This window comes from Cyprinodon tularosa, unplaced genomic scaffold (assembly GCF_016077235.1).
Source record: "Cyprinodon tularosa strain WSP-4 unplaced genomic scaffold, ASM1607723v1 ctg54, whole genome shotgun sequence".
Lineage (NCBI taxonomy): Eukaryota > Metazoa > Chordata > Actinopteri > Cyprinodontiformes > Cyprinodontidae > Cyprinodon > Cyprinodon tularosa.
The window spans coordinates 207215-231871 of record NW_024039274.1 but is presented as its reverse complement, the minus strand read 5'-3'; the positions used below and the strand labels follow the sequence as shown (position 1 = coordinate 231871).

The 24657-nt window shown below is 38.8% G+C and overlaps 1 protein-coding gene across 1 annotated transcript in view; it reads right to left on the bottom strand.

Moving 5' to 3' along the window:
• The window catches only part of gfra4a (GDNF family receptor alpha 4a), a 71706-nt gene that overhangs the window by 17775 nt on the left and 29274 nt on the right, over positions 1-24657 (bottom strand). Inside the window, exons 6-7 of the mRNA XM_038304703.1 lie at positions 21940-22049; positions 19598-19732 (exon numbers count right to left, since the gene is read on the bottom strand). Of these exons, the coding sequence (XP_038160631.1) occupies positions 19598-19732; positions 21940-22049 (245 nt within the window). The remainder of the gene's footprint in view (positions 1-19597; positions 19733-21939; positions 22050-24657) is intronic.

Sequence of the window (24657 nt, the reverse complement as noted above, 5' to 3'; positions counted from 1 at the left end):
TTAGTTCCAGTGAAAGGAACTCTGAATGCTTCAGCATACCAAGACATTTTGGACAATTCCATGCTCCCAACTTTGTGGGAACAGTTTGGAGCTGGCCCCTTCCTCTTCCAACATGACTGTGCACCAGTGCACAAAGCAAGGTCCATAAAGACATGGATGACAGAGTCTGGTGTGGATGAACTTGACTGGCCTGCACAGAGTCCTGACCTCAACCCGATAGAACACCTTTGGGATGAATTAGAGCGGAGACTGAGAGCCAGGCCTTCTCGTCCAACATCAGTGTGCAACCTCACAAATGCGCTTCTGGAAGAATGGTCAAAAATTCCCATAAACACACTCCTAAACCTTGTGGACAGCCTTCCCAGAAGAGTTGAAGCTGTTCTAGCTGCAAAGGGTGGACCGACGTCATATTGAACCCTATGGATTAGGAACGGGATGTCACTTAAGCTCATATGTGAGTCAAGGCAGGTGAGCAAATACTTTTGGCAATATAGTGTAGCTGTAAAGAGACTTGAAACTTAAATTCATCTGAATAAACAGCCAGAGCTGCTAATGAAATAGTTTGGGTCAAAGCGTTTCCTTTTGCTAGGAAGGGAACAACATCCAGACCTATGTCTAGTGGTTTTCCCTCCAAGCTAACTGAATCTGAGCGAAATAGCGAAGAATTACACAAGACCTTTATTCAAAAGTACATCCTGGACAGGTTGCCAGTCCGTTGCAGGGCAACACAGAGACAAACAGCCATTCACGCACACACTCACACCTAAGAAGAATTTAGAGGTGCCAATTAATTTAACAGTCATGTTTTTAGACTGAGGGAGGAAGCTGGAGTACCCAGAGAGAACCCACGCATGCTCAGGGAAAACATGCACTCCATGCAGAAAGACCCCAGGCCAGGAATCGAACCCAGAACCTTCTTGCTGCAAGGCAGCAGTGCTACCCACTGTACCACTGAGCAGCACCAAGAAAACACAATATAATTTTCCCCCCAGAACATTTATGTTCTAATTAGTGTTGCTTTATCAAAACTTTATGTAATATGTAAAAAAAAAAAAAAAGAAAAAAAAAAGAAAAAAAGAAGAAGAATTAAAGGCAAAGAAATTCCTGCAAGACAGTACGAAAACCACAGGGGAAGACAAGATCCCTGTGACTATGTTCACATGTATGGTACACATGTATGGAGCTTGCAGATAAGCCTGTGGATCAGCATACTACTGGTGTTGTGGGTCAACAGTGTTGGTGGGACAGGTGGGAAAGTACGCTGGATCGCAATAAATGTGCAGTTACCCTTCAGTAACACGCAGCAATATCCTGGCAGGCACAAGGATGAGAGCTACAACTCCAGCTGTTCACCACCCGCTAGCATGCTGAGACGAAGTGCCAATTGATATCTTCAGCGGTTAGCTGTTGTGACAGCTCCTTTGTAAATCAATGGACACTGCTGTTTAAGCACCTCCACTCATATCTCTTTGACTTTAAAGTTTTTCCCCAAGGATTTTTTTAATATACTGACTTCACAGTTTAGCCAGCAGCAGCAGAGCACATCCAGTGCATACCATACTGTCCCTAACCTGATGGATAAATGGGTGCTCTCACTTTTTGCTATTACACTCCCTAATTTGACTTGCAGAGAAAATTTCAAATAATTGCAGGAATAAATTAGCTTCACCTCCATCTGTCCTCATCTTTTTTTTGTGCCTGACACACTCAGCTCTCAGAAAATGAAGAAGTCCCGAGTCATTGTTCTGCATGGTGATTTGCCTGTTATCTCTGCGATGAGGAGGTAAGACAGGGTGACAGATGTTTTTTAAGACCTGAGAGTGCTCACTCTGAAGCATGCCATTTTTCTCAGCAGTTTTCCTCTCCTCTGTCTGCAAACAACAGTGTTCTTCCCTGCTGCTGTTCTTTCTTTTTGCCTCATTAGTTTGGAGGCAGGAAACCAAATTATGCTCAATTACAAAGTCATCAAAGGCCATCTGAAGTCCTGTTTCAGCAAGCTGGCCAACACACAAGGGAAGGTGCTTGAAAACAAAGCTGAATTTAGTCAAGGCTTAACCGTGAAGGCCACTAAAACGAGTTATTTGAATCGATAAAGGTACAGTAAAACGAACGAAGAAAGCTGGAGTCTTTTAGCAGCTGATAGACTTTCCGGAGATTTTTGAATCTCCAGAAAGGTGTTGGCTGAAGTTGTTGGCAGAATTAAAACACCAACCATGTCTCAAATGGCCAATTTGGTCTTCAATGTTTACATACTGAGCTACTGTATCTACTGTTATGTTTTTATAGGCTAAGACTGGTGGAGGACATGAGGACCACTTTTCTTCATCCTGCTTTATCCTATTTCTACTCTCTTATTTGGTCCCGTAGTTCAACCCCTGACCTTATGCTCTCTCTGCTTTTTTTATTGTCATACTAGCTTAATCTGCCCTGTTCCCTTTTGACTGCAATTCCAACCTGATAAGAAATATCAGCCAGACTGCTGCAATCAACACCTTTGATTATTGATGGCAAAGTTAGGCATTTTTTAATAATTAAGTCACATTTTCTCCTAGACATACTGTAGACAGTGCTCGGCTTTAACTGTTACTAACTGTATGTGCTCTCTTTCCTGTCATTTCACAAGAAAATTCTGTCAAAGCTAATCTGATTAAGTGTTTCCTATTTGGATGGATGTAGTTTCCCATTACTTTTTCTAATGTAGAAACCATTTATGGATCAGTGCTTCTATGTTCCTTCTATATGTCTTCTTCTGACTCCTTGAACCCCCATTCGGCCTTGGCAGAAGTCCTCTTACACTGAACATGGTTTTGCAGCAGGTTTCGTCTTTTTAAAAGGGAGTTTTTTCTCTCTCCACTGTCACTACATGCTTACCTTGGAAGTAAGATAAATTTTCGCAAGATTTGTGAATTAAAAAATATCCAATAAATACCTCTTGCCAGGAGCCAGCAGATGGGTTTGGCTTGATACAGAAGTGTTTTGGACCAATGAAATTCAGTGACATACACATGCAACTAGAACGGGAAGGCTAAAGCAAAGCAACCCCTTGACCTTAAATATATATTATGAGATATAATATGACAACAGTTATAAAGGTAAATGATAACATACACTGATAGGAACCAGTTGAGCTTGCCAAAGGGTACTTGGACTACTACTACTACAACTACTGTATCTTAGCTGAGTATGTAATATAAAGTGTTTGTTGTATATTTACAAGAGTGGTCGTCAAGGGGTTAAGTCAAGTGGTAAATTAATATTTAATAAATATACTTGTTTATTCTTCTTAAAATATGACATGTCCACAGATATAACCCAAATACATCTAATCAAAGTTTGTAAACCTGGATGCTTTGGTCTAATAACATAACCACAAGTTAATTCAGATTAGTTCAAATGGAAAGTAAAGGTAAACATTTTTCCCTGTGATCTATTTACTTGTAATTAGTGTGCATGTTAAAAATCTGAGTGGGTCTCTGGAATCTTCACAGACCCATAAATGAGTTCTGCAATGATGTTGCTGGATTTAGTCAGCAACATCAAAAGCCAAAGAAATCAAAGGATCTGTATGAGGAACTTTTTAAAGAGCTGAACTTTATAAAGCAGAAAATAAGTTATCAAAATATATCCCAGTATTGGAAAACGAAACCACTTTTGTTTAAACTGTACCTAAGATGTGCAAAAGTACAGGTTCTGTTATAAACAAATCCAATCTTAGCCATTATTATTATTGGGAATGTTCTGGATCCAAAAAAAGGAAATAAAACTGCAAATAACCTCACATGAGATTCACAACTAGCAAAAAAAAAAAAAGAAAAAAAAAAGAAAGAAATTTAATGTAATACTGTTTCAAGATGCAAAATAAGCAGTTAAAAACTGGAAGCATTGGTTTAGTCCTCCAAAGTTACTATGTTTCCATGCTAAATGTTACAGAAAGAACCCTGGGAAACAGCTGCAATGAAATTAAAAGCAAAGATAGGACACTAAAATACAGAAAAAAAAAAACTTGATAAGCATTTCTTTCTTCAAGGGTGGACTATTGCTATTTTTAACAGGAAGTCCACAAAATTAAATTAAAAGCCCTCAGCTTGTCCTAAATGCTGTAACGATAGTTCTAATGTGAATTAAAGGAAGAGATCATATTTCTTCAACCAGCTCCTCCTAATGGCTCCCTGTTATATCCAGAATACAATACATATAAATCCATTAACAAATCAGCTCCATCATGCATCAGAGATCTGATCACTTAGTTCCTAACAGAGCACTTTGCTCCTAGACTTTATTGGTGGTTCTAGAGTTTTAAAAGCCCAATAGAAGACATATCTGTTGGTTATAAAAAACTTCTCCCATTGCAGATTTCCTGTCTACCTTTGAGAAAACTAAATCTTTCCTTTTTGATACAGCCTACAGTTGAGGTTGGTTTATGTTTGGTGCTGCTAAATTATGCCCTTTTAGCTTCCAAGTCCCTGCAATTCGTTTCCGCGCAGCCTATTTTTTCCTTACCATGCACCAAAGAATATTTGTATCTACTGAGACAGTCCTAGGTGAATAATCATTACGGATGAGTGATAGCTCCTACTGGAGATCTGTAGACCTCTTTTGATTTGGCCCATAAATACTTACTACGATGGATTGTGAACAACTCTTAGAGAGAAATGACTGTAACTTTTGGATAACAAAAATCAAACTTCTACGTGGTTTGGTGTTGAAAGCTTTAAGGCTGCTCCCTACACGCCCTCTAGAGTCAGCCAGAACGTTGGGCACAGAGGGGAAAAGCAGTATAGAGTATTAACTACTGCAAAAACTTTGTCTGCAATATATTTTATTTCAGGGATTTAGAGGCATCATGCATAATCCAGATTTTAGAGTTGATTAGATTAATCTAATTTTTTTTTATGCTGTTATAGGGTTAACCTGCTGGAGCATACTGTAAAATGACAACTTTTTCTCTCTCTAATACATTCTCCAATATTTCTCCAAGTATTCATTATCTGCAGGTATTACTGCTATTCACTGTATGTTTTTGTACCTCTATCTCTATATTTCATATACACGCTTTTAATGTTTGACTCAATTTTTCTGCACGACAAAAGAAACAGAATAATCTATTCTTTCCACGTGCTGTGTATTGTATTATTCACCCTTCAAATTTTACGACCTACCATACAGGTTTCTAGCTGTGATCGAATACTGTGAAATAACAAAAATTACAAATGCAAACATGTAAGCTTGGAAAGTACAGCTATATCAGAGCTTCACTTTTTTTTAGCTTGTGTGCATGCACTATTCTCAAACTCCCAGTTGATGCAAAGTTAAGGATTGATTCCTTAAACAAACTTAGATAAACTGCAATGGACAGTTCATGCAGTTAACTTCCCATTGTCTCCATCTAGTTGTCCAGACAGGGAGATTGCTGCAAAGACAGGGACTTTAAGAAATAGACTTGGATGTCTTTTCCCAATAGGCATAATACACTGGACTTGCCTGCATTATGCTATGACTACGATAGAGATGGTAATTGACTTTGTATCAATACATCTAAAGTTTGTTAACATACAGTTGTGTACATCTTTGTATACACCAGATCTCTTTGTGTTTGTAAAATGCATTATGCATCTTAAGATGCATTGTAAATTACATAAATTTGATTGACTTAAAATGTAAATTTATAGTTACGACCACAAATGCTCTTTATGTGAATAACTTGATAGGCCTCTGACCAAAACAATTTTTCCATTTGTAAAACAATAAAATAAGGTATGGAGGCTCTCCTGACCTTAGGCCAAGGATTTACAAAAACTAGAAGCTTTTTACAAAACTACCACAGAAAAATGAAGTTGTCAGTGATGTTAAACGCAGCAATGCTAGGCATTAAAAACCTGTTAAGAGGACCTTGTGGATTTTCTGTTGCCATTGTGATTAATTTAAGGGAAACTTAATAGTTCAATAGAGATAAACTCATACAACGATCCACGGGGCTAACAGCCGGGTATTTTTGTAAGTTCATGCATATATTTTCCATACCAGAGGGGTATGTAGTACTATGAGCACAACTGTACATCCTTGTGTCATAAGTAAAATAATTTACCAAAATAATATTATTTTTTCTACCCCAAATGAGCTGAGTGCTGCTTGGCTACAGAGACTTTGGTTTGAGATGAGGGCTCAACATGCATCACTGCTTTATAAATCACCATTCCCATTAGACACTTGTTCATCCTTATTATGTTGTATATAACGCTTCACTTCCAGCATTTATGCAGACGGGAAGAGCTTTCTATTTTCCTATAAGACAGGAAAATGAGGCCAGTCAGATTTGATTTTTTTCTTTCATTTTTTTTTATTTATTTTTTTTCAGACACTATGGAGCTAAGGAGCTTACAGTAAATAGCACACAAGAACAGCCAGAGAGAGTCCACATGCACACAAGTTGCTCATTTGAAAATCAAGACTTCTATCAATTTCATAGATAATCTAATTTACAACAATTGTTCAGTATGGTCATCATTATCAACTTGAAATTATTAATTTGTTAGAAAATATTTTTTTAAATGAAGCATTTCTGCCTCTGTAAAAAGCCGAATTAATGGATGCATGTGTTGGAAACATGTATTGAGAGACTCAATCTGCAGCCGTGCTTAGTGCCACATGAAGCTCTGCATATCCTCGCACCCTATCTGCCTTTGTCCAGCAGCAGCAACACCTGTTGTCTTCAGCTTCTGTCCTGATCATCAATTTTGCATATTCTGTGTTGTGATTAAACCTGCAATATTTGATGAGGTTGTCATGTTACAAGAAACGACTAAACTAATAAAATTACTCTGTAGACTTCTGCCACTATCTGCCACTGTTTGTTTAAACAGCGCATCACATTGTGCAAGGCATTAGGTAGTGACTCATTACACAGAAGAAAAGTAGTTGCCATCAAATTTTTGCATTTAGGCAATTTTCCTGGTAACATGAATGATTTAAATTGATTGTAGTTTGAAAGTTGAATGTAGAAATTGATTTTAGGGCCCAAAATTTGAGCTAGCTATATTTTAGTATCAATCCACATGTCACTGTGTGTGCATGCACACCTGCCATCTCAACTTATCATTACCTTATCATTATAATATAATATGGTCATGACTGAAAATAGAATATCGATTAGTTTATTTTTTACAGCACCAATTAGCGACACATGTCATCTATAAGCTTTTTACATAGTCAAGTCAGTATGTCAGAATGCTACATCTCCACTAGGTTTAACTCTTTAACAACTAGCATACTCTCTTTGAAGAAAGACTTTCTCTATATTTCTCTGTGGGTGAAGACACCTAATGCCCTGCAAACTAGCACTGCAAGCCTTCAATCTTCAAAGTCCAAACTGGCCAAGGTTTGCCTGCAGTTGAGCAGCATATTCTCTGTTTTCATTTCAGGAACAACACAAGCCTGCAGGACATTTTCTTGATAGCCAGACATCTCCAGCTGCGAGTGAACTTGGGAGACAAAGAATGATCAGACTACCCAGGGGTTTAATGACTGGTTCACAGGAAAGGACATCTGTTAAAGCCCACTGGAACAGGAAAGATGTATGTCCTTTCCCCTTTGTAAGCAGAGATAATTTGGTTGGAGCTGGCATATAAGTAAATTTCTCCTCTCTCCACCATATTGGTTCGGACTTGTCTGGTGATCCATCTATACTGATGGAAAAGCCGAAAACTGAGACATTTTGTTCTCTCAGTGCCATCCTGGAGAATCTCACTGCTTGTTTTTGACACACTGTCAGGACAGATCATTTTTCTTACTGGGTGTGACTGGACAAATTTAGATGGACTTGTTTGGGTTGGGAAAGCAGAGATACTTTACAAACCTACTGTAACACTGTAGTTGGGCAGTTGGACTCTGGCGGTTTGCACAGTCCAACATGCAGCCACTTCTGCTCACTTGCAGTGTTTCCTCTGTAAATGATCCTAGTGGAGCGGTCCCACCCTCGTAGCAATGTATTCCTCTGGTGTTTGCAGTCTTTCCAAATAGAACAAAAGCACAGAGTGAGCTCTTATTTATGTCGCTTCTCTATGTTTAGCTATCTGGCTGTCCTGCTTGGCTTGCTCTATGTGTCTCCATCCCCCAACTGATCTCAATGGACCATCAGTGACATGTGTTATAGTGGTGTGGACTTCAGCAGCTGAGCTTCTCCCGAAGCATGAATATTCTGAGGCAAAACCAACCTTGTTCTTGAGGTTGCGACAGCAACAAAAATGTCTAAATTCCCTAACTCTGCAGAAGTACTCCTAAAAATGGCTTTATCAAAAGAGTAAAAGAGGGACCAATTTTTTTTTCCGTATCTAAGTAAAATCTTAAATCTGAGTACATATTACTCAGAAATATGTTTATGTGTAGTAGTGGTTAAGATAAGATACTTAAAAAAGTTATAAACTAGGAAGAGACCTCAATGCGAGTTTCAATATCACACTCTTCGAACTGATGACCTCCAACAGTATTGAAAAAGGACTCGCCTTGCTATACATGCGTCAATTATCTTGAAACTTATTCCCTTACTCTATTTATAATAGACATCTTACAAAAGGAACAGATCTAAGCTGGCTCTAGAGATTTCTTTTCTGTCCTTCTGTTTCTTCTTTTGTTATTCAGTTAGATTTCGTCACATGCATGTTCTCCCATATATTAAGTTTAACTTATTTCAGTCCGGTGCATACCTTGTCAACAGAAGTGTAGTAGGTTGAAAATTGCATATCTGACAAAAAATGTTAACAATTAAGTGAATGGGGACAAGAAAAAGAGGAAAACAATGGAGAACATTATTTGATCGGGATGGGAAAGGGCTGGTTTTGATAATCTGAGGTAAAGGCACTTTCCTGCTCTGCTTACATTTATGGTGTGTCACACGAAACTAAAAAGCTGAGAAAACAAATCACTATTTCTCTGGTGTCAGGTCGGGTGGCGGTTTGAATGACCCAAATACAGAGATGAAGGCTGAGGTGGTATCTTTCAAGTTTAAAGGTCAAATAGAAAGGAGTGCGTCTAGAGCAGTTTTATTGTGTGTGATGGTGAATTATCCTTTAAAAATTTACATAATTTTACAGTATGTTGGGGGGCTCCAGCGATCTGTGAGTCCGGTGAGAGCAGTCAGGTGACAAAACACAGCTGGGACATCGGTGTAGTCAAACGTCCTCTGGCGGGTCTATAGAAACACTACTTCACGCATTTTTAAGCACTCTGAAAGGATCGTTAAAACGTCATTACAATGGTTTATTGTACTGGTGCCAGTTGTAGGAATGGCTTTGAATCGGGAAAAAGGAATGTTTAATTATCCTAAGGCCCGTTTTATTTTGCACAGTAAAGTAAGACTAGACAAAAATCAACCGGACAATCTGTGTAGTCCAAGCCAAAACAGCGAACTATGTTCGGAGTACGTCACGGCAGATTCTTTTATTTGTAATCCTGCTCCCATGCAGGATTGCATCAGTTAGATTCAATATACCAAATTTGCAATGGCTTGTTTTCTCTGTTGTATGGCTTTAATAAAGTGCCTGATGGCTGTTATGTGCTTCGGGCACATTATGATTTTTGTCTATTTCTTTTCTTTGTTTTCTTACAGATTTTAGTTGAAGGATCTTTGTTAATATATTTTGGGAGTTGAATGATTCTTTTAGCGAGTTGATTACGTTAATTTGTGGTGCTGTCGTCCGCCTATAAATAGGCTGGCTTTCAGCATGTTGGCGCGTTCCTTTCCATCTTCGTCTGGACACCGCTTTTCCACCTGCTTCCACTTGTTCCACCGTGCGCGGTGCGCACTTGTCTTGTCGCTGCGGCCTGCAGCGGACGTTCCAGCCTGCCATGCGGTATTTTTGTTAGCCGTTGCTTACTTTTTTCTTGTGGTTTTTGGCCTGGCGGGACCGGTTGTCCTATTTTCGATTTTTCTTTTGCTTAGGTCATTTTTGGCCTTTAGTCCGGTACCAGTAGGGGCTTCGACGGCCCTGTATAGGGTTGGCCCCCTGCTGTACTGTTTTGTTCTGTTTGATCGGCCCGCCAGGTCCAACTTTCTTTTGTTACTTTTGGGTTTATTTTTTGATTCTTTTGGGGCATGGGATCTGAGGGCCTCTAACTTTTTTTCTTCGCAGTAATCAGAAGAAGCCGAGCAAAGAAAGCTACAGAGGAGAAAATTTATAAATAAAATATCTTTTTGAACCCTCATCTTTTGTCTCGTGTCCTCAAATATGTTGTGCCCTTGGTGGACGTAACATATTTATGGGGGCTTGTTTTAACATATTTATGGGGGCTTGTCTAAACAAAGTTTGCCTTTAGTGTCCTCATAATATGTTGTGTCCTTGGTGGACATAACATATTTATGGGGGCTTGTCTAAACAAAGTGTGTTTTTGCGCAGCTGACGCGCGTTACGCTGGTTAATTAGAGCATTCGGTTCTGGTGGTGCTGTAGCTTTGTTTGCGCATGAGTGTTCCTGATTTAGTGTGGCTTGATTCCAGGGGTAGACATGGAGTTTGACCTGGATGAGTTTGTTCGAGAGCCTACATTGGATACTTTGCGTAAATGCACAAAGGATCTGTTGCTGTTGATGGCCGAGCATTTTGAGGTTACTGTGGATTAGACGATTTGGCTCTGGTGTTTTGTGGCTTTGTGTGTGTGCTTGACAGTTTGTGTGGCGTGATTCCAGGGTTCGAACATGGTGTTTGACTTGGATGAGTTTGGTGAGAAGCCCACTTTAGGTGTCTTTAGTAAGTGCACGAAGGATATTTTTCCTGCTGCAGTTTTAACACAGAGTCCTGATGAATCGCCGAAGGAAACCTCACTTGCAGCTGACCCGTTTCGTCTAGAGGAACTTCAGGTCGAATTAGGACAGCTGGCTTTGATGGAGAAGGAGCTGTTTTTGGAAAAACGCAGACTGGAGTTGGTGAATCGGATGTATTTGCTGCGCTCGGTGGCGTTGAGAGCACATTGGATCATGTCTTGGATGTGAAAACTAATGTAACACGTTTTTATTGTAGGAAGTGAGGACAACGTAGTGGCTGACGCACTCTCCCGACTCTAGTCCCGCTTTCCTTTTTTCTCTGAATGGGTTGGTTTTTTTTTCAAACCCCATTCAGAGTCTTTGGGTGGGGGTGTTATGTGCTTCGGGCACATTATGATTTTTGTCTATTTCTTTTCTTTGTTTTCTTACAGATTTTAGTTGAAGGATCTTTGTTAATATATTTTGGGAGTTGAATAATTCTTTTAGCGAGTTAATTACGTTAATTTGTGGTGCTGTCGTCCGCCTATAAATAGGCTGGCTTTCAGCATGTTGGGGCGTTCCTTTCCATCTTCGTCTGGACGCCGCTTTTCCACCTGCTTCCACTTGTTCCACCGTGCGCGGTGCGCACTTGTCTTGTCGCTGCGGCCTGCAGCGGACGTTCCAGCCTGCCATGCGGTATTTTTGTTAGCCGTTGCTTACTTTTTTCTTGTGGTTTTTGGCCTGGCGGGACCGGTTGTCCTATTTTCGATTTTTCTTTTGCTTAGGTTATTTTTGGCCTTTAGTCCGGTACCAGTAGGGGCTTCGACGGCTCTGTATAGGGTTGGCCCCCTGCTGTACCGTTTTGTTCTGTTTGATCGGCCCGCCAGGTCCAACTTTCTGTTGTTACTTTTGGGTTTTATTTTTTCATTCTTTTGGGGCACGGGATCTGAGGGCCTCTAACTTTTTTTCTTCGCAGTAATCAGAAGAAGCCGAGCAAAGAAAGCTACAGAGGAGAAAATTTATAAATAAAATATCTTTTTGAACCCTCATCTTTTGTCTCGTGTCCTCAAATATGTTGTGCCCTTGGTGGACGTAACAATGGCATAAAGCTCATTTAAAGCATCTTTTATTTTTTTAATAAAATATTTTATTTAATAAAACAACGAACCCTAGCTAGTTGCACAGTTTAGTATAACCGAAGTTCCAGACAGATTTCCATATCATTATGGTCCAGGCTCCAGAAAAACAAGAAATGTGATTGATAACAGTCAGTTACCACAGGTTGAGACCCACAGCTGGAAACTCCACCGGCCCAGAGCCATGAGCCAAACCGGGTAAACACCACATCCGTAGGGCAGTGTGTCCCACCCGGTCAGCAGAAAGGATCCAGTGCTTGGACCACTCACTGTGATCAGATTACCTAGGGACCGCTTTCCCTGTCCAGGCACAGCAGCGGAGCACAGTCTGCTACCCAGAATTGCTTGCACAACACACAGGACTCAAACACCAACCAGCCTTTATGCCCCGCTGCAGCAGCACGCTGCAAACCGAACCAAACCCAGCCACCACAGAACCAATCTGAAGCCCCTAATTGCCTCTTTAAAAAAAAGGTTAGACTCTGGTTTAGACTAATTAAAGCACAGAACCATCTGCATGTAATGAACTTCCGCCGGCTCTGCATAAGATCAAAGAACATTTCTCAGCGGTATTTAAATTAGCAAGCATTAATAAAACCACTAAGACTCTGATTGCTTCGTATTCGTCCTTGTTAAATGATAAAAGCTCCATCACAAAGGTGAATAAATGATAACGTCATGTTAACCTACAACGTCTCATTGTGTCACGTGACCTAATGAGGAATTTAGCATTATGTGCTGTCTTAGTGAATAATCTTTGCTAAAAACAACAAAATGCTAGAAATGTTTTCACGTGATGTTTTTAACTTTGTACATACTATCAACGTGAAACTAGTATGTTTCTTCTATTTGAACTTTAATAACCAAAGAGGCAACGGAAGCAAAAGTCGACAAACAAAATACTGAAATCCATGGAAAAACACACATGACAAGGAACCCAAAAAAAAAATGTCTGAACAGGAGGTGTATATATGGGAGACTGAAACAATGGGAGGACTAATTAGCAGACGAGGAACAGGTGTGGGCAGAAGAATCTAGAAGGGAGCTAGGGGAAGGAGACTGACACAAGAGGGCAACAGAGGGTTAAAAAAGAAATACATAAGAACTCAAATACAACCGGAAAACAACTCAAAATTAAAGTGAAACCATTAAAACCATGACACCTAGTGTGCAATAGCAATCTGTCTCAACATGGCAGACCTGGAGATTGCAGAGACAGCACCAGAACTGGAACGAGGTGGCTACCACAGTGGTAGTTTGAAGATGTCCACCGGGTAGAGAGAGCACTAGAGCGAGGAAGGGCAGCAGCAGCTGGTCTGGTGTCTGCGCTCATGCTAAAGGGCTGGTTATCCTCCCCACAGCAGAGTGTCGCACTGAGCTTGCCGCATATATATTTAATTTTTGCCCAATATTAAAGCGTGGTCTGCACTATGTTATTCCATGCCACAACGCAAGAAGGACAATCACGAACTAGCTGTGGGTCTAGATACGACCAAGGCAGTGAGGCAGTGGGGGCAAGTTTGTGCAACAACGGAGGTACATGAGGGGGAAAAAGAGCGGGGATCCAGGAGGAAAAAAGGGTCCCAGCGTCCTTGTGCACTTCGCTCTTCTAGCTGGTCCATGTCCACGAGTCATTTTCCAAAATAGCGGTCATACAAACAAAACAAGCCAGTAAGGTAAACAGGAAATATGCATAGTGTAGAGTTGATTTGACCAACCGGAGGCCTCCTGTCTGCGTTACTGTCTAAGATCAACTACAACTACTCCTGCCAATTTTGCGTGGCGAACTAAAAAGGCTTAGGGTTTTGGAGGACATAGGGACACGTTTCATCATTCTGCTTCATTTTATCTCTATTATTCAACTCTGCAGTATTTAGAAGATAGAAGAAAAAAAACCTAAGAAGGTTGAAAGTTGAGAGGAACCATCATTCAACGAATGACTTAACGTAAAACTGTAATCTTTTGCATTAATCCTTTTAAAAGAAAACACAACTCATTATCAAAATGACTATTTTTACAGCCCTGGGTTTAACTGATATATATATTTACACTCTGAAGCAATATTTTAAGTGTTTTTCTTTCACAGAATATCCAAACTTTTGTTTACCATGAATATTATATATTATATTAATATATTTCTGTCTTTGCACCATTTTAGAACAATTTACTCTGAATTGAGATGTCGGTATTCTTTTGGAACATTAGATTTCTTTTTGGACTCTATGAAAAAGTAAATTACCAAATGGCACAGCTGATATATTTTGTGACGCTGCAATTACTTCTGAAATCAGCCTAGTTGTCTTACAGCAGCCTTATCCAAACTGGACCTGAATAATGGCATCTTTATACAGATGTAACAAGCTGCGACCTTGCTCTTTGTCACCACATGACGTCTGTTACAGTTTGTGCCGCCTTTGAGTCACTGGCTCATCACTAATGCTGTTACTCAAAGCGACAGCCTTGTAGGATTGTGTCTCCTATTGTTAGACAAAATAATAACCCAAAACAAACTTCACTGCTTCTGAAACCAGCAGCCACAATTTGTAATACTTAGTCACCAGTGTCATTCTTCTGTCACCAGAGCATCATTCATTCCGAGGGATGATCTCCCCACATCAAAGCAGTCTTGTTGCCTCTGGCTGATGAATAAAAGCTACAAGACAAAGTCAAAGACCGCAGAGAATCAGTGGCTAAGCTTTTCTGACATAAGCTGCGGTTTATCTGTTATAACAATATCAAATTAAAAAGGGCCTCCAGCATCACCACAGGCCTACCTGTATTATATTAGAAATAAGGGCGAAAAATATTTATATGGGTATAACGATGCTCCTAAAAATGGGTTTTAGGAGTTAAATAATCAAAGCATCTTGATTTTTATTTGCAAATGTGAGATCCATATACAAGTCAGCATCTTCAGGGTATTTAAAATCAGTAATATGCATGGCACTATCCCTCCTTTTAATCTCACTTTTATTTTAAATCCTTGTTTTGATTGCCCGATCTCACATTAAATTTAATAGTTATATTGCAAAGTTCTGATGTTCAATATCACCCATTTATTTAATAATCTATTCCTGTCTGTAAGTAGCTGAGCAATGGCAGGACACTGTGCTTGAAATTACGTACTGAGCCTTTCCAGACTTACCAGGCGCAAGAAAAGTGGTTCTCAAGAAAGAGTGCATTTAGCTGATTCATTTATTCATTTACATTCATTTCATAAATTACGGTAGTATTGAAAGCATCAATACTCAGATTTTAGAACTGATTTTGGTGCTAAAATATTCAGATATCAGAGGCATTACTATTTTTGTATAAATTGGCATATAACTATTGCAAAGAAGCATGTGCAGAACTTCCAGTCTCTTAATGCACAAAACTCTTAAAAATTTGACAGTATTAGTTTCTCAATGCAATTAGGTATTTTTAAGATTCTTTTTTGGTTTGAAAGTAGGGAGAAGTATCAAACATTTGTGGTTTTACTTTGACAAAAAAAAAATCTGTTATGAAGTTGCAACCTTTTTACATGTAACCTGCTACACAGGGAACACTGGGGTTGGGAACCAGTGAGGAGAAGAGACTATAAACAACTGATGGATAAATGTACAGAACAGAATGACTTCAAAGACAATTGAGGCCATTTTCACATTTGTGGGAATTTGCACTTCATCATTACTTCTGGAAAACAGCCCATTTGTTTACAATCTAGTCATAAATCTTGCCTGGATTTTCACATTTTGCTGAAGAGATGCACAAGACTCTATGTCATTCATGGCTTGACATTAAAGACACAGGGATGGAGGGGGCTGATCATCTGTGAAAAGAGTAACAGGAAGAGCAATGCATGACAAATAACATGATGTGTCATACAAATCATTGTCATTTAAGTCGTCATTGCTATGATTCATCGTCATAAATATCACAGTGATTGATACATATCTCTGCTTATTTTTAGGTGGTTATACTAAAACCACAAATATTAAAGTGCCTATATGAGGTATACCACTGTATCCTGTACCACAGATTATACCACTGCCAGTCTATAAAGTGAACTTCTGTTCATTTCAGCCTTTTGTGGCTCAGGTGTACTCAAAGCAGAGGTATCCAGCTCCAACCCCGAAAAGCCAATGTTCTGTAAGTTTTAGATGGGAGCTGGCTCCTGTGGCACTGTTTAAATGGCTGAATTAATTCTTCAGTATGTCAACAAGCTCTGCAGAGGATTGGAATGAGCCATTTAAAAATAATGGGCTCCAATGGGGCATTTAAATCAAGCTTAAAACCTGCAAAAATAATAGCCTGTTTCGTGGGCTTTTGTTTCCTAGAAATTTGGCCAGAGATTCACAGAAAGCAGGTTGCACAGTGGGCAAAAGGCTTTACTTTGTCATAAATTCTGCTTGTTGTTGGTTCACTTCTGCATGGCAGACCTGAATTTCAGGGTGGTTTATTTACTTTGGAAAGCCAAACACAGCTGTTGGCGCCCCCTGATCCAGGAGCTCCTCTGGTGATGCTTCCACTTTGCTCACAGAGGAGCAGCAGGAAATCAGAGCAAGAACCCCCGTCAGAGAAAACACCAGAACCAGGATGAGGTGACCAGGCCTGATGTCCTCTGGACCCAAAGAGCAAGAGCAATAAAACGGAGGAGAACAGCGGTAAATTGAGATTGTGACTGGACGGGGTTAGATTTGGAGGTAACAGCGGGAGATAAAAGTTAACCCTGTATAATAATCCTGTATCCTTTGGAACCTTCTTGTTATCCTTTGACTATTTGAGCTGATGTAACGAGTACATTTCTCCACTGTGAGATCAATAAAGTCAATCAATCAATCCATCAATCAATCAATCAGTCAAGATGGACATTGGTAGATTGGAAAAGACAGCTAGACGGAGAACACCTGCGCTGGAGCTAAGGAAAGAAGACATCCATCTAGGCTAAATGGCAATAACATCCCATGCCATTAAGAGCATTCCCTACTATCTAATTGTTAACATTATTTTATCTATCTTCCATTTTGATAGAAAAAAACCCTATCCTCCTTCACCCTCTATCAAAGCCTCATCTGGTCCATGAATCTTTTTTTCTTATCTGATGTGAATATCTACAAAATTCAGAATTTTTATCTTTATTTTCACCTCCTAGTCTTTGCAGGTGCAGCGGAGCTCTTCACAGTAATCGCTAAAAATGTGTAATTCCCCTCGCTAAAATTGTGTCCTTTACCTTGTTGTCTCAAGGTGCTCCTGAGCCACCCTCTACATAGGGACAACATGTATAGTCTTTGCCTGGGGCAGGAAATTGACGTCTGGTGTAAAAGCATCTTAAGGACTGACTTAGGAGTCTTAAAGGAAGGTGCCTGTGTTCTCATTGTTTTTTAAAGAGGGGTGTTCTTGGCTTAGTTATTTTAGGTTGTTTTCTCTTCCCTGCGATTTTAAATCATCCCCTTTTCCTTTTTTTATGATTTTGCTTTGAATTACTACTAATTATAATCTATAAAGATCAGTAAGCTGTTAGCTTTCTCTTTCCTGGACATTATTTGTGATTTCTTAGCCCACTAGCAAACTCCATTACTCATACTTTCTTATACAGATGTGTCCCTGTTCCAACATAGGCAATTCAAAGGGTTTAATTAAGCTCTCAGTTGTTGGAAAAAAGGAAACTATGTATCCTTTTGCTTCCTCTACAATGACACACCACATTGTTGGATGGCAACAAACAAAAAACACTTTTAAATTTGTGGTTGTAACATAAAAAGCATAATAATTAAAAGTAAAAAAAAAAATCTCAGCATTAGTTTTCACATAAATTAGGACCTTAAACGGGGTTCTTTCTTTTCTCCCATTTTCGCACTAACACAATTTTCTTGATTTTCTCAGCTGACTTTATTCTATAATTGCCTTTTCTTGCATAGCCTTTTGTGGATTCATTTATATTGCAGGACCAGCTTACTCTGTTCTTGTCATGCTCTTCTTAGTTGGACTGCTAACATGTTCTGGTCTGTTACCCAACCTTCCCATAGGAGCAGCCTTCAGCTACCAGGAATCTTTTACATTTATTTTTTGACCTGTAGGGGATTTTTAAGATCATAACCTCTCCTGTTTCCATCATCATCATCATCATCATCATCTGCACACTCTGTAGATAAATATACTAGTGCCATAATTAGATGTGGATCTTTATTTTATGCCTTCTAGGTATTCCTGTCTAAATGACTTAATGTTTGTTTATGGCCCCTACCCACTCTGGAATAAATTTCACATAATAAGAATGAACATATTACATTTTTCTTTCCTGTAAAATACCCTCTAAGAACTTCTGTTTTGATCCAGTGAAAGAAAAGCAAACATTATTAAATGGAGTTAAATCCACAGAACAGATACAGAGGAAAGTGGTGGAACACAGAGTGCCTTGATTTAACGGAATAGCTGAAGACTGATCAGATCTCCAATGCCAATTCCATTGCCGGCTGAAAATATTCAAAGAGAGCATAAGTGTTAGAGGTACCACACCATTAAGAAAAGATAAAAGAGCCTCAGCTGATTGAACAGGTTATGCTTTTTGTACATGGCTGTTTAGCTGCACGTTATTTTTTATGAGAAATGTCTTCATACAATATTGAAGCTGAAAAACAGAGATCTGAACAAAATTCAGTTGGATGATTTGAATGTTATGGTGACCATAGATATATTTTTCTAGAAAAGAATAAAAAAATATGTTTTTTTTAAACCTACATTTGTTTACATTTTGTTAGATTACAACAGACAAGAATCAATCCTATTCGGAAAGTACCTAAACTTCAGTTAGACTGTATAGGTTTTTGTAGTTTCTGCCGGATATTCTCCAAAGAATCAGGTTTAGATTTAGACCACTGTACGTAGTAAGTGTGTTTGTGAAGTCAGAATTCTGTCAAAAGTACTCACTCTTAATTATATGTAAAAACCTACTCCTGAGAACCTACCTAAGAGAGTTAACTGCATATGATTGCCTACTTTTCAGTACATCATAATTCTTAGCCTTAAGATGATAATAATTATCCTTAAGATGTTTTTCTAACGTTGATTTCCTGAAAAGCAGCCAATCACAGGAAGTTTACTGTCTTAGGTAGGTTCCACCTCAAAGTGAAAAAGGGTTGACATGAGTGACAAAAACAGTGGCACACTAAGTAGAAGAGAATCTACTGGGACATATGTGCATGGAGAGCAGTTTAAACGTGTGTTTGAATTAAAAACTGCTTGTGTGAGCATTTAACACACATTGGCTCTTTTGGCTTCATATTATTTTTAAACAGCTCATTTCAGATTTGATCTAACCACAACACCACATGATTAGAAAATTGAGCTTCTTATGCCTGTCTTTCAACCATAGTTGAAAAAGCAAGAACATATTCTTGCTTCTCTCAATTTGATTTAGGCTTATAGATTATAGATGTGGAGCAAAAAATGCAAACGTAAGCTTTGCATGTCAGATTTTTTTCTCCAATTCCTACATAAGCGCCGCTTAGGTTGGTCAACCACATAATATTTTAGTAAAAACAATTCTGTGCTTAAAATAAGACAAACTGTAAATGTAAAAAGAAGTAAAAGCCATTGTAGTTTAGCCTGACTCATGTTTTTATAGTGGAAGTCTGCTGCTATCTCCTTTTGATACAGATCTGCAGGGTATCTTTATTCTCATAGTTGTTCTGTTACCTTACTGAGGCAGTTATTGTTTGGGTCGTGCCATATGTCCTTCTTGCTACTCACTCAGACAGACGTTGTCATGGAAAAAAGCCAAGAAGTCATTGCATTGCTCCCTGTGATTGCCACTTGCTGCACAGGAGCACCAGGGTCCTACGTTGGAAGTAGAGTTGTCAAGGTAGTTGGGCGTTATTGTGCTTCCTGCAAAGGAGGAAGAAGAGAAGATAAAATGAGGCAAATCTGGATTTTTACTGTTTGACTGCAGTAATATAGTGCTTCATGTCACTATGCCCTGCCTGAATCAGATCAGTAGGATGCACAAAATGCCTTTTTAGATGTGTTTGTTTTTTTTTTAAACTACCCCAATCCCTGCTGTTCTCCTTACAGAGTAGAGATCTACATTTGAAAATGAGATAGTATGTGCAGTTTCTGACTCAATTCACAAAAATGATAAAACTGGAGTTGAAAGTCAAATTGGGCAGAACTGATTTAATCTTGTTATACTTAGAAAGATTAAGACCTTACTCTGATTATGATAATCAAATAAAACAGACATTTCTATCATCACAGCAATAGTCTAATCAGGTTTAGGCAGAGATGTTTGCATGCATGTACATGATCATATTTAGATGGATAGAGAGATGGATTAAAAAAGCTGGATAGATGAAAGATAAGTCAAAAGAAAGAGAAATCAGGCACATTAACACTGGATATCAAGAAATAGAGAAAAATATTAGTTAAAAGTTTGTTCAGTTTTCCTCTATGTACTTCAAACGATGATCTTACAACACAACAGAACCTTATTAAAAATATAATAGCTGGGGCACCAAGCTTAAATATGCAAAATCCTTGTATATATTTTTATTTTAGGTCTACATATTTCCAGCCAACATTGGCATATGGGGTCCATATGGCTGGGAAACTTGTTCTCTATAATAAGAAGTCCATGGATTTGACTTAAAAAAAAAAAAAAAAACTCTGGTAGGTTAAAATTGAAGGTACTTTTCATTAGCATGAAGAAGTTTTTTTTTAGTAAAGAAAAAAATGTATATTGAGTTTCTATACACATTTTAACCAGCAGGGGACTGTATGTTCAAAATATTTTATTACCATTGCAGCTTATTAGATGTAAGAATAGTTGCTTGAAATTGAAATGAAGCATCCTTTTTCGTCTGCCTCATTTTTAACCGCAGTAATCTTTGTTATGTCAATTTCAAATGCTTCTTATAAATATTTATCTAAGGCTTATATTTAGTGACCAGCTTGTCATCTTGTAATCTCTCTTACCAGATAAGAGTTTGAATGTTCACTATTTAGTTTTCTTTTTTTTCTGTTTGTAACATCAACTTTACACTTTCGCTTGTTGCACCAAAGCAGCATGTCAAAAATGCAAACAACAAAAAAGTTACACCATGAATTTAAATGGGAATTCAGTGGCACTGTTGTGAATATCGATTTAATTGGAGGTGCCTTCCAAATACAGTTCTGCGTAGGGATGCACAATCCAAATGTGTAGCTCTACAACTAAAATGGGACCCATCAGGTGTTGAGCACAGGTCTCATTATGATGTCAGATGTTTTCCCAAATCCTTCTAATGGTTGTCATACATAGGGTATATATCCAATCTTCCTGACTTGGTTGGGTTTTAAACAAATGGACCGTTGTGACCAAAGAAGCACAAAGGCAGTTTGGCTAGTCTTCAAATATAATTAAAAAGTTTATTTTTTGCCTCTTATCTCAGAGTTTTTCTTTCTTCTTCACAATCAACTGATCATATTTGCTATCTTCATACTGATGTTTATAAATTGCCTGAAAAGATATCAGGTAAATTATTCATAGGTGAGTAAGTCTCCTGATGTGTCTAGTTTTAAACGCTAAGGACCTTTCACACTGGATGTGGCGAGCATGCCGCTGTAAACGTTTTGATTTGTTTCCATTAAATTTCTTTGAACCTTTATTTAATATGTCTATTATTCAATCCAAACACCCAACTTTCTGTCTTCTGCCCAGTGTGACTAAAGCCATGCTTCTTTTTCTACAATGACTTCTTTAAGGTTCATGTTTTGAACAACCTTCTGAACATTGTCTGATTGTTTACGTTTGTATCTGAAGTACAATAGCCATGTTGAAAGCCTTTGTGTGCTCTACTTGATCAAAATGTTGGGGAGGATTCTTTTATAACAGCAGTCAGAAGTTGTAATTGCACTACTTACAATGCCAGTGGCTGGGCATATTAATCAGCATACCATCGATCACTGAGGCATGCCTCTCATCACAATCCTTGATTTATTCTTTTGAGTTGTGTTCAGCAAGCTTGTCGGCTCAGAGCCTTTCTTGGCGTAAAAACGACTTTTTGATCCAGATAGAACACAGTAAGGGCTGAGCGACAGAGAAACGTAGTCCTTACCAATCAAGCCGGTGTACGCAAGAAGACATGATCCATGGTTCTCCCTCTTGCAGCCACTGGCGCTGTGCTCAGACGCTTCACAGTCGTACTGGAACTGTGCCCAGCGAGACCTGTGGGAGCAATAAGATGCCATCCATCATTTACTGGTGCTTGGCTGCTGCACTCATTGTGTCACTTCATGGTGTCGAGCAGCAGCGCTTTCTTTCTAACACCAGGATGCAGATCTAAAACCCACAATGCTCCTCTAAATACTCATACTGTTATATCAACTCCCTGTACTCCCACTCTACCACACTTCCACTCATTAATTCTGCCTTTCCCCGACTAGTTATCGTCTTGAAGTCTGGCAGACTGTAAAGAGTCAATGGAAGACAAAGACAGGCCTTGGCTCTACTCTCTAAATACCACTCGTGTTGTCTAACAGGTGGCACCTCTCCAAACAGCATATGAGACAGATAAGGATGTTGAATATAAATCCATCCTCTCATGGTCACTTTGCCTTCCCCTCCTTACCTTTTCAGTCAGCGCGACCCCCACCACTACCCTCATGACCGTCATCATCATACAAGGCTATCTCCACCATTATATCGCATCACTGGCCACCGATCCACTATCGCTTGCAGCATGATTCCCTCAGGGTGCCACAAGTCTGCGTCCTGGCCTCATTTGTCATGTCATTGTAATGATGTGCATAAAACTCAAAGGCTGTGCAGTGAGTGAAGGCAGCCTCTGCAGGCAGCCGCTTAATGCCGGCTGACTGTTGTGGGATTACTGGGGGGCAACGCAGGGCCTTGAGAAGCTCCATTCCAGAGAGCGATGCCTGATCGATAGCCATGACAGATGAAGTCCTTTGTCTTTTTGACATTTGAAAGGAGCTAGATTAAATGTTAGAGACCGTTTGGTGACAGAGAAAACAGAACAGACAGGATGGGTCTGAGAAGTCCTTGCTCCTGAGACACATCCCTTATGAATCCTAATGAATTAATGGCATGTTGTTTGGCTTTTTTTAATTAGACAAACTACAATTCATCAAAGTTTTAATAACATCACATTTTTATTAAGGGGACAAATAAACACATATTTCAGTTTATATAAAAAAACTCATTAGGATAACGCTGCATGTCTCTCAGGTCCATAAGCAGACCTTGTTTTTAATATTTTCTGAGCATGTACAGTAGAAAACAAAATGAACCCTGAGTGATAACAGCTGTTTACTATAACCATTATTTCACATGGCTGCTTGTCGCCTTGCCGCTTGCCTCAGAAAATGAATGTGGACATCAATTGAACTAAATGAATGAGGTTAATAAACATTAAAGTTAAGATAATTAAACAAAACTGACATCTCTCATTCAAATGACCATGTCACACTTCACAAACCTCTGCTTAAAGATACAGAACACAACTTAATCTCTAGAGCAGGGCTATTTAACGAAATTGCTCAGGAGGTCAAGGGTGAAAGTCAAACAATCAGGGGCTGGACATTCATCAGCTAAAGTCATTGGTTGTTTCCGAACGTCCGCCCTAACCCCTAAATCCCTCAATCGCTATACAGTGTGCGGACTATATAGTGGACTTTACAGTGAACTCAGTTAACTGACCATTTGGACAGATGATCACTACTTTTGCTCTTCATTAGTCACATAACTCTGCTTCCCCACACAATGCATGCGCTATTGTTATTTGCTTCCTCTGTCGCTACTCAACTGCAAGCCCATGATGCTCTGGGGGGTGATCTCTCGCAAAGCATTCTGGGATATGTCTGCTCGTCTAAAGACAATGGATGATCACTACTTTTCAAGGTGCATTGTGGGAAATTTTATGTCAACTACTTTTTTATCCACTAGACATTCGGACACCCATTTAAAATGATGCAACTACTATATAGTGTCCTATATGTGGGTTAGGGTGGATGTTTGGACACAGCCAATATGTTCAAAACAGGCTAGAAATAGAATCATCTGTTATTTTCAAATGTGAATATTTACATTTATTTTAACTCTTCTAACTTTGTTATTATTTATATTATATTTGTCTGTGAACAGGTGTTGTGTTTGGATGGGAAACTGACCTAGAGAGGGAAATTGGCTGCTGCAGAAGGCATCTTCATGTTCTTTTATAAATGATCCACTTAGGCAATGTCTTTATCTCAGACATGTAATTTTACTGCTCCTAATTTATGTTTTCTTAAGGTCAAGGCTCTGAAAAATGTGGACATATGTAAATACTCATACAAGCAGCTATATTTGATACAAATGCACATGTAATTCGCTACTTTCTAAGAAATCCAACCTCTTAGGACAATATTTTTTTTTCCCTAGGTGACTTAACATCTAACAGTCATCTCTGTCATTATCTGACAATTTGATAAATGCATTGTTTACATAAAAAGAAAAAAATGTTTATCAGTAGTTGTTTGTGTTCCATTGTAATTAAAGAGTTAATTGAAGTCTCACTTTTCTCGATATAAACAGTGATGCTTATGTTAGCTTAGAACATATGAAGATCCAAATTCAACATCAATCATTTTAGAGCATATTTCTACTGTCAGAATACATTCATCAGCGTGTTAAACTTATTTAATTATGAATTCAATTAACTAATGTTTGTCTTACAGAGAACAACCCATAGCTTTGCAGCACAACTATAGTGATGACTTAGGATAACTTTAGCCACTCTAACTATAAGCTTTATTAAAAAAAAGGAACGTTTTAACCA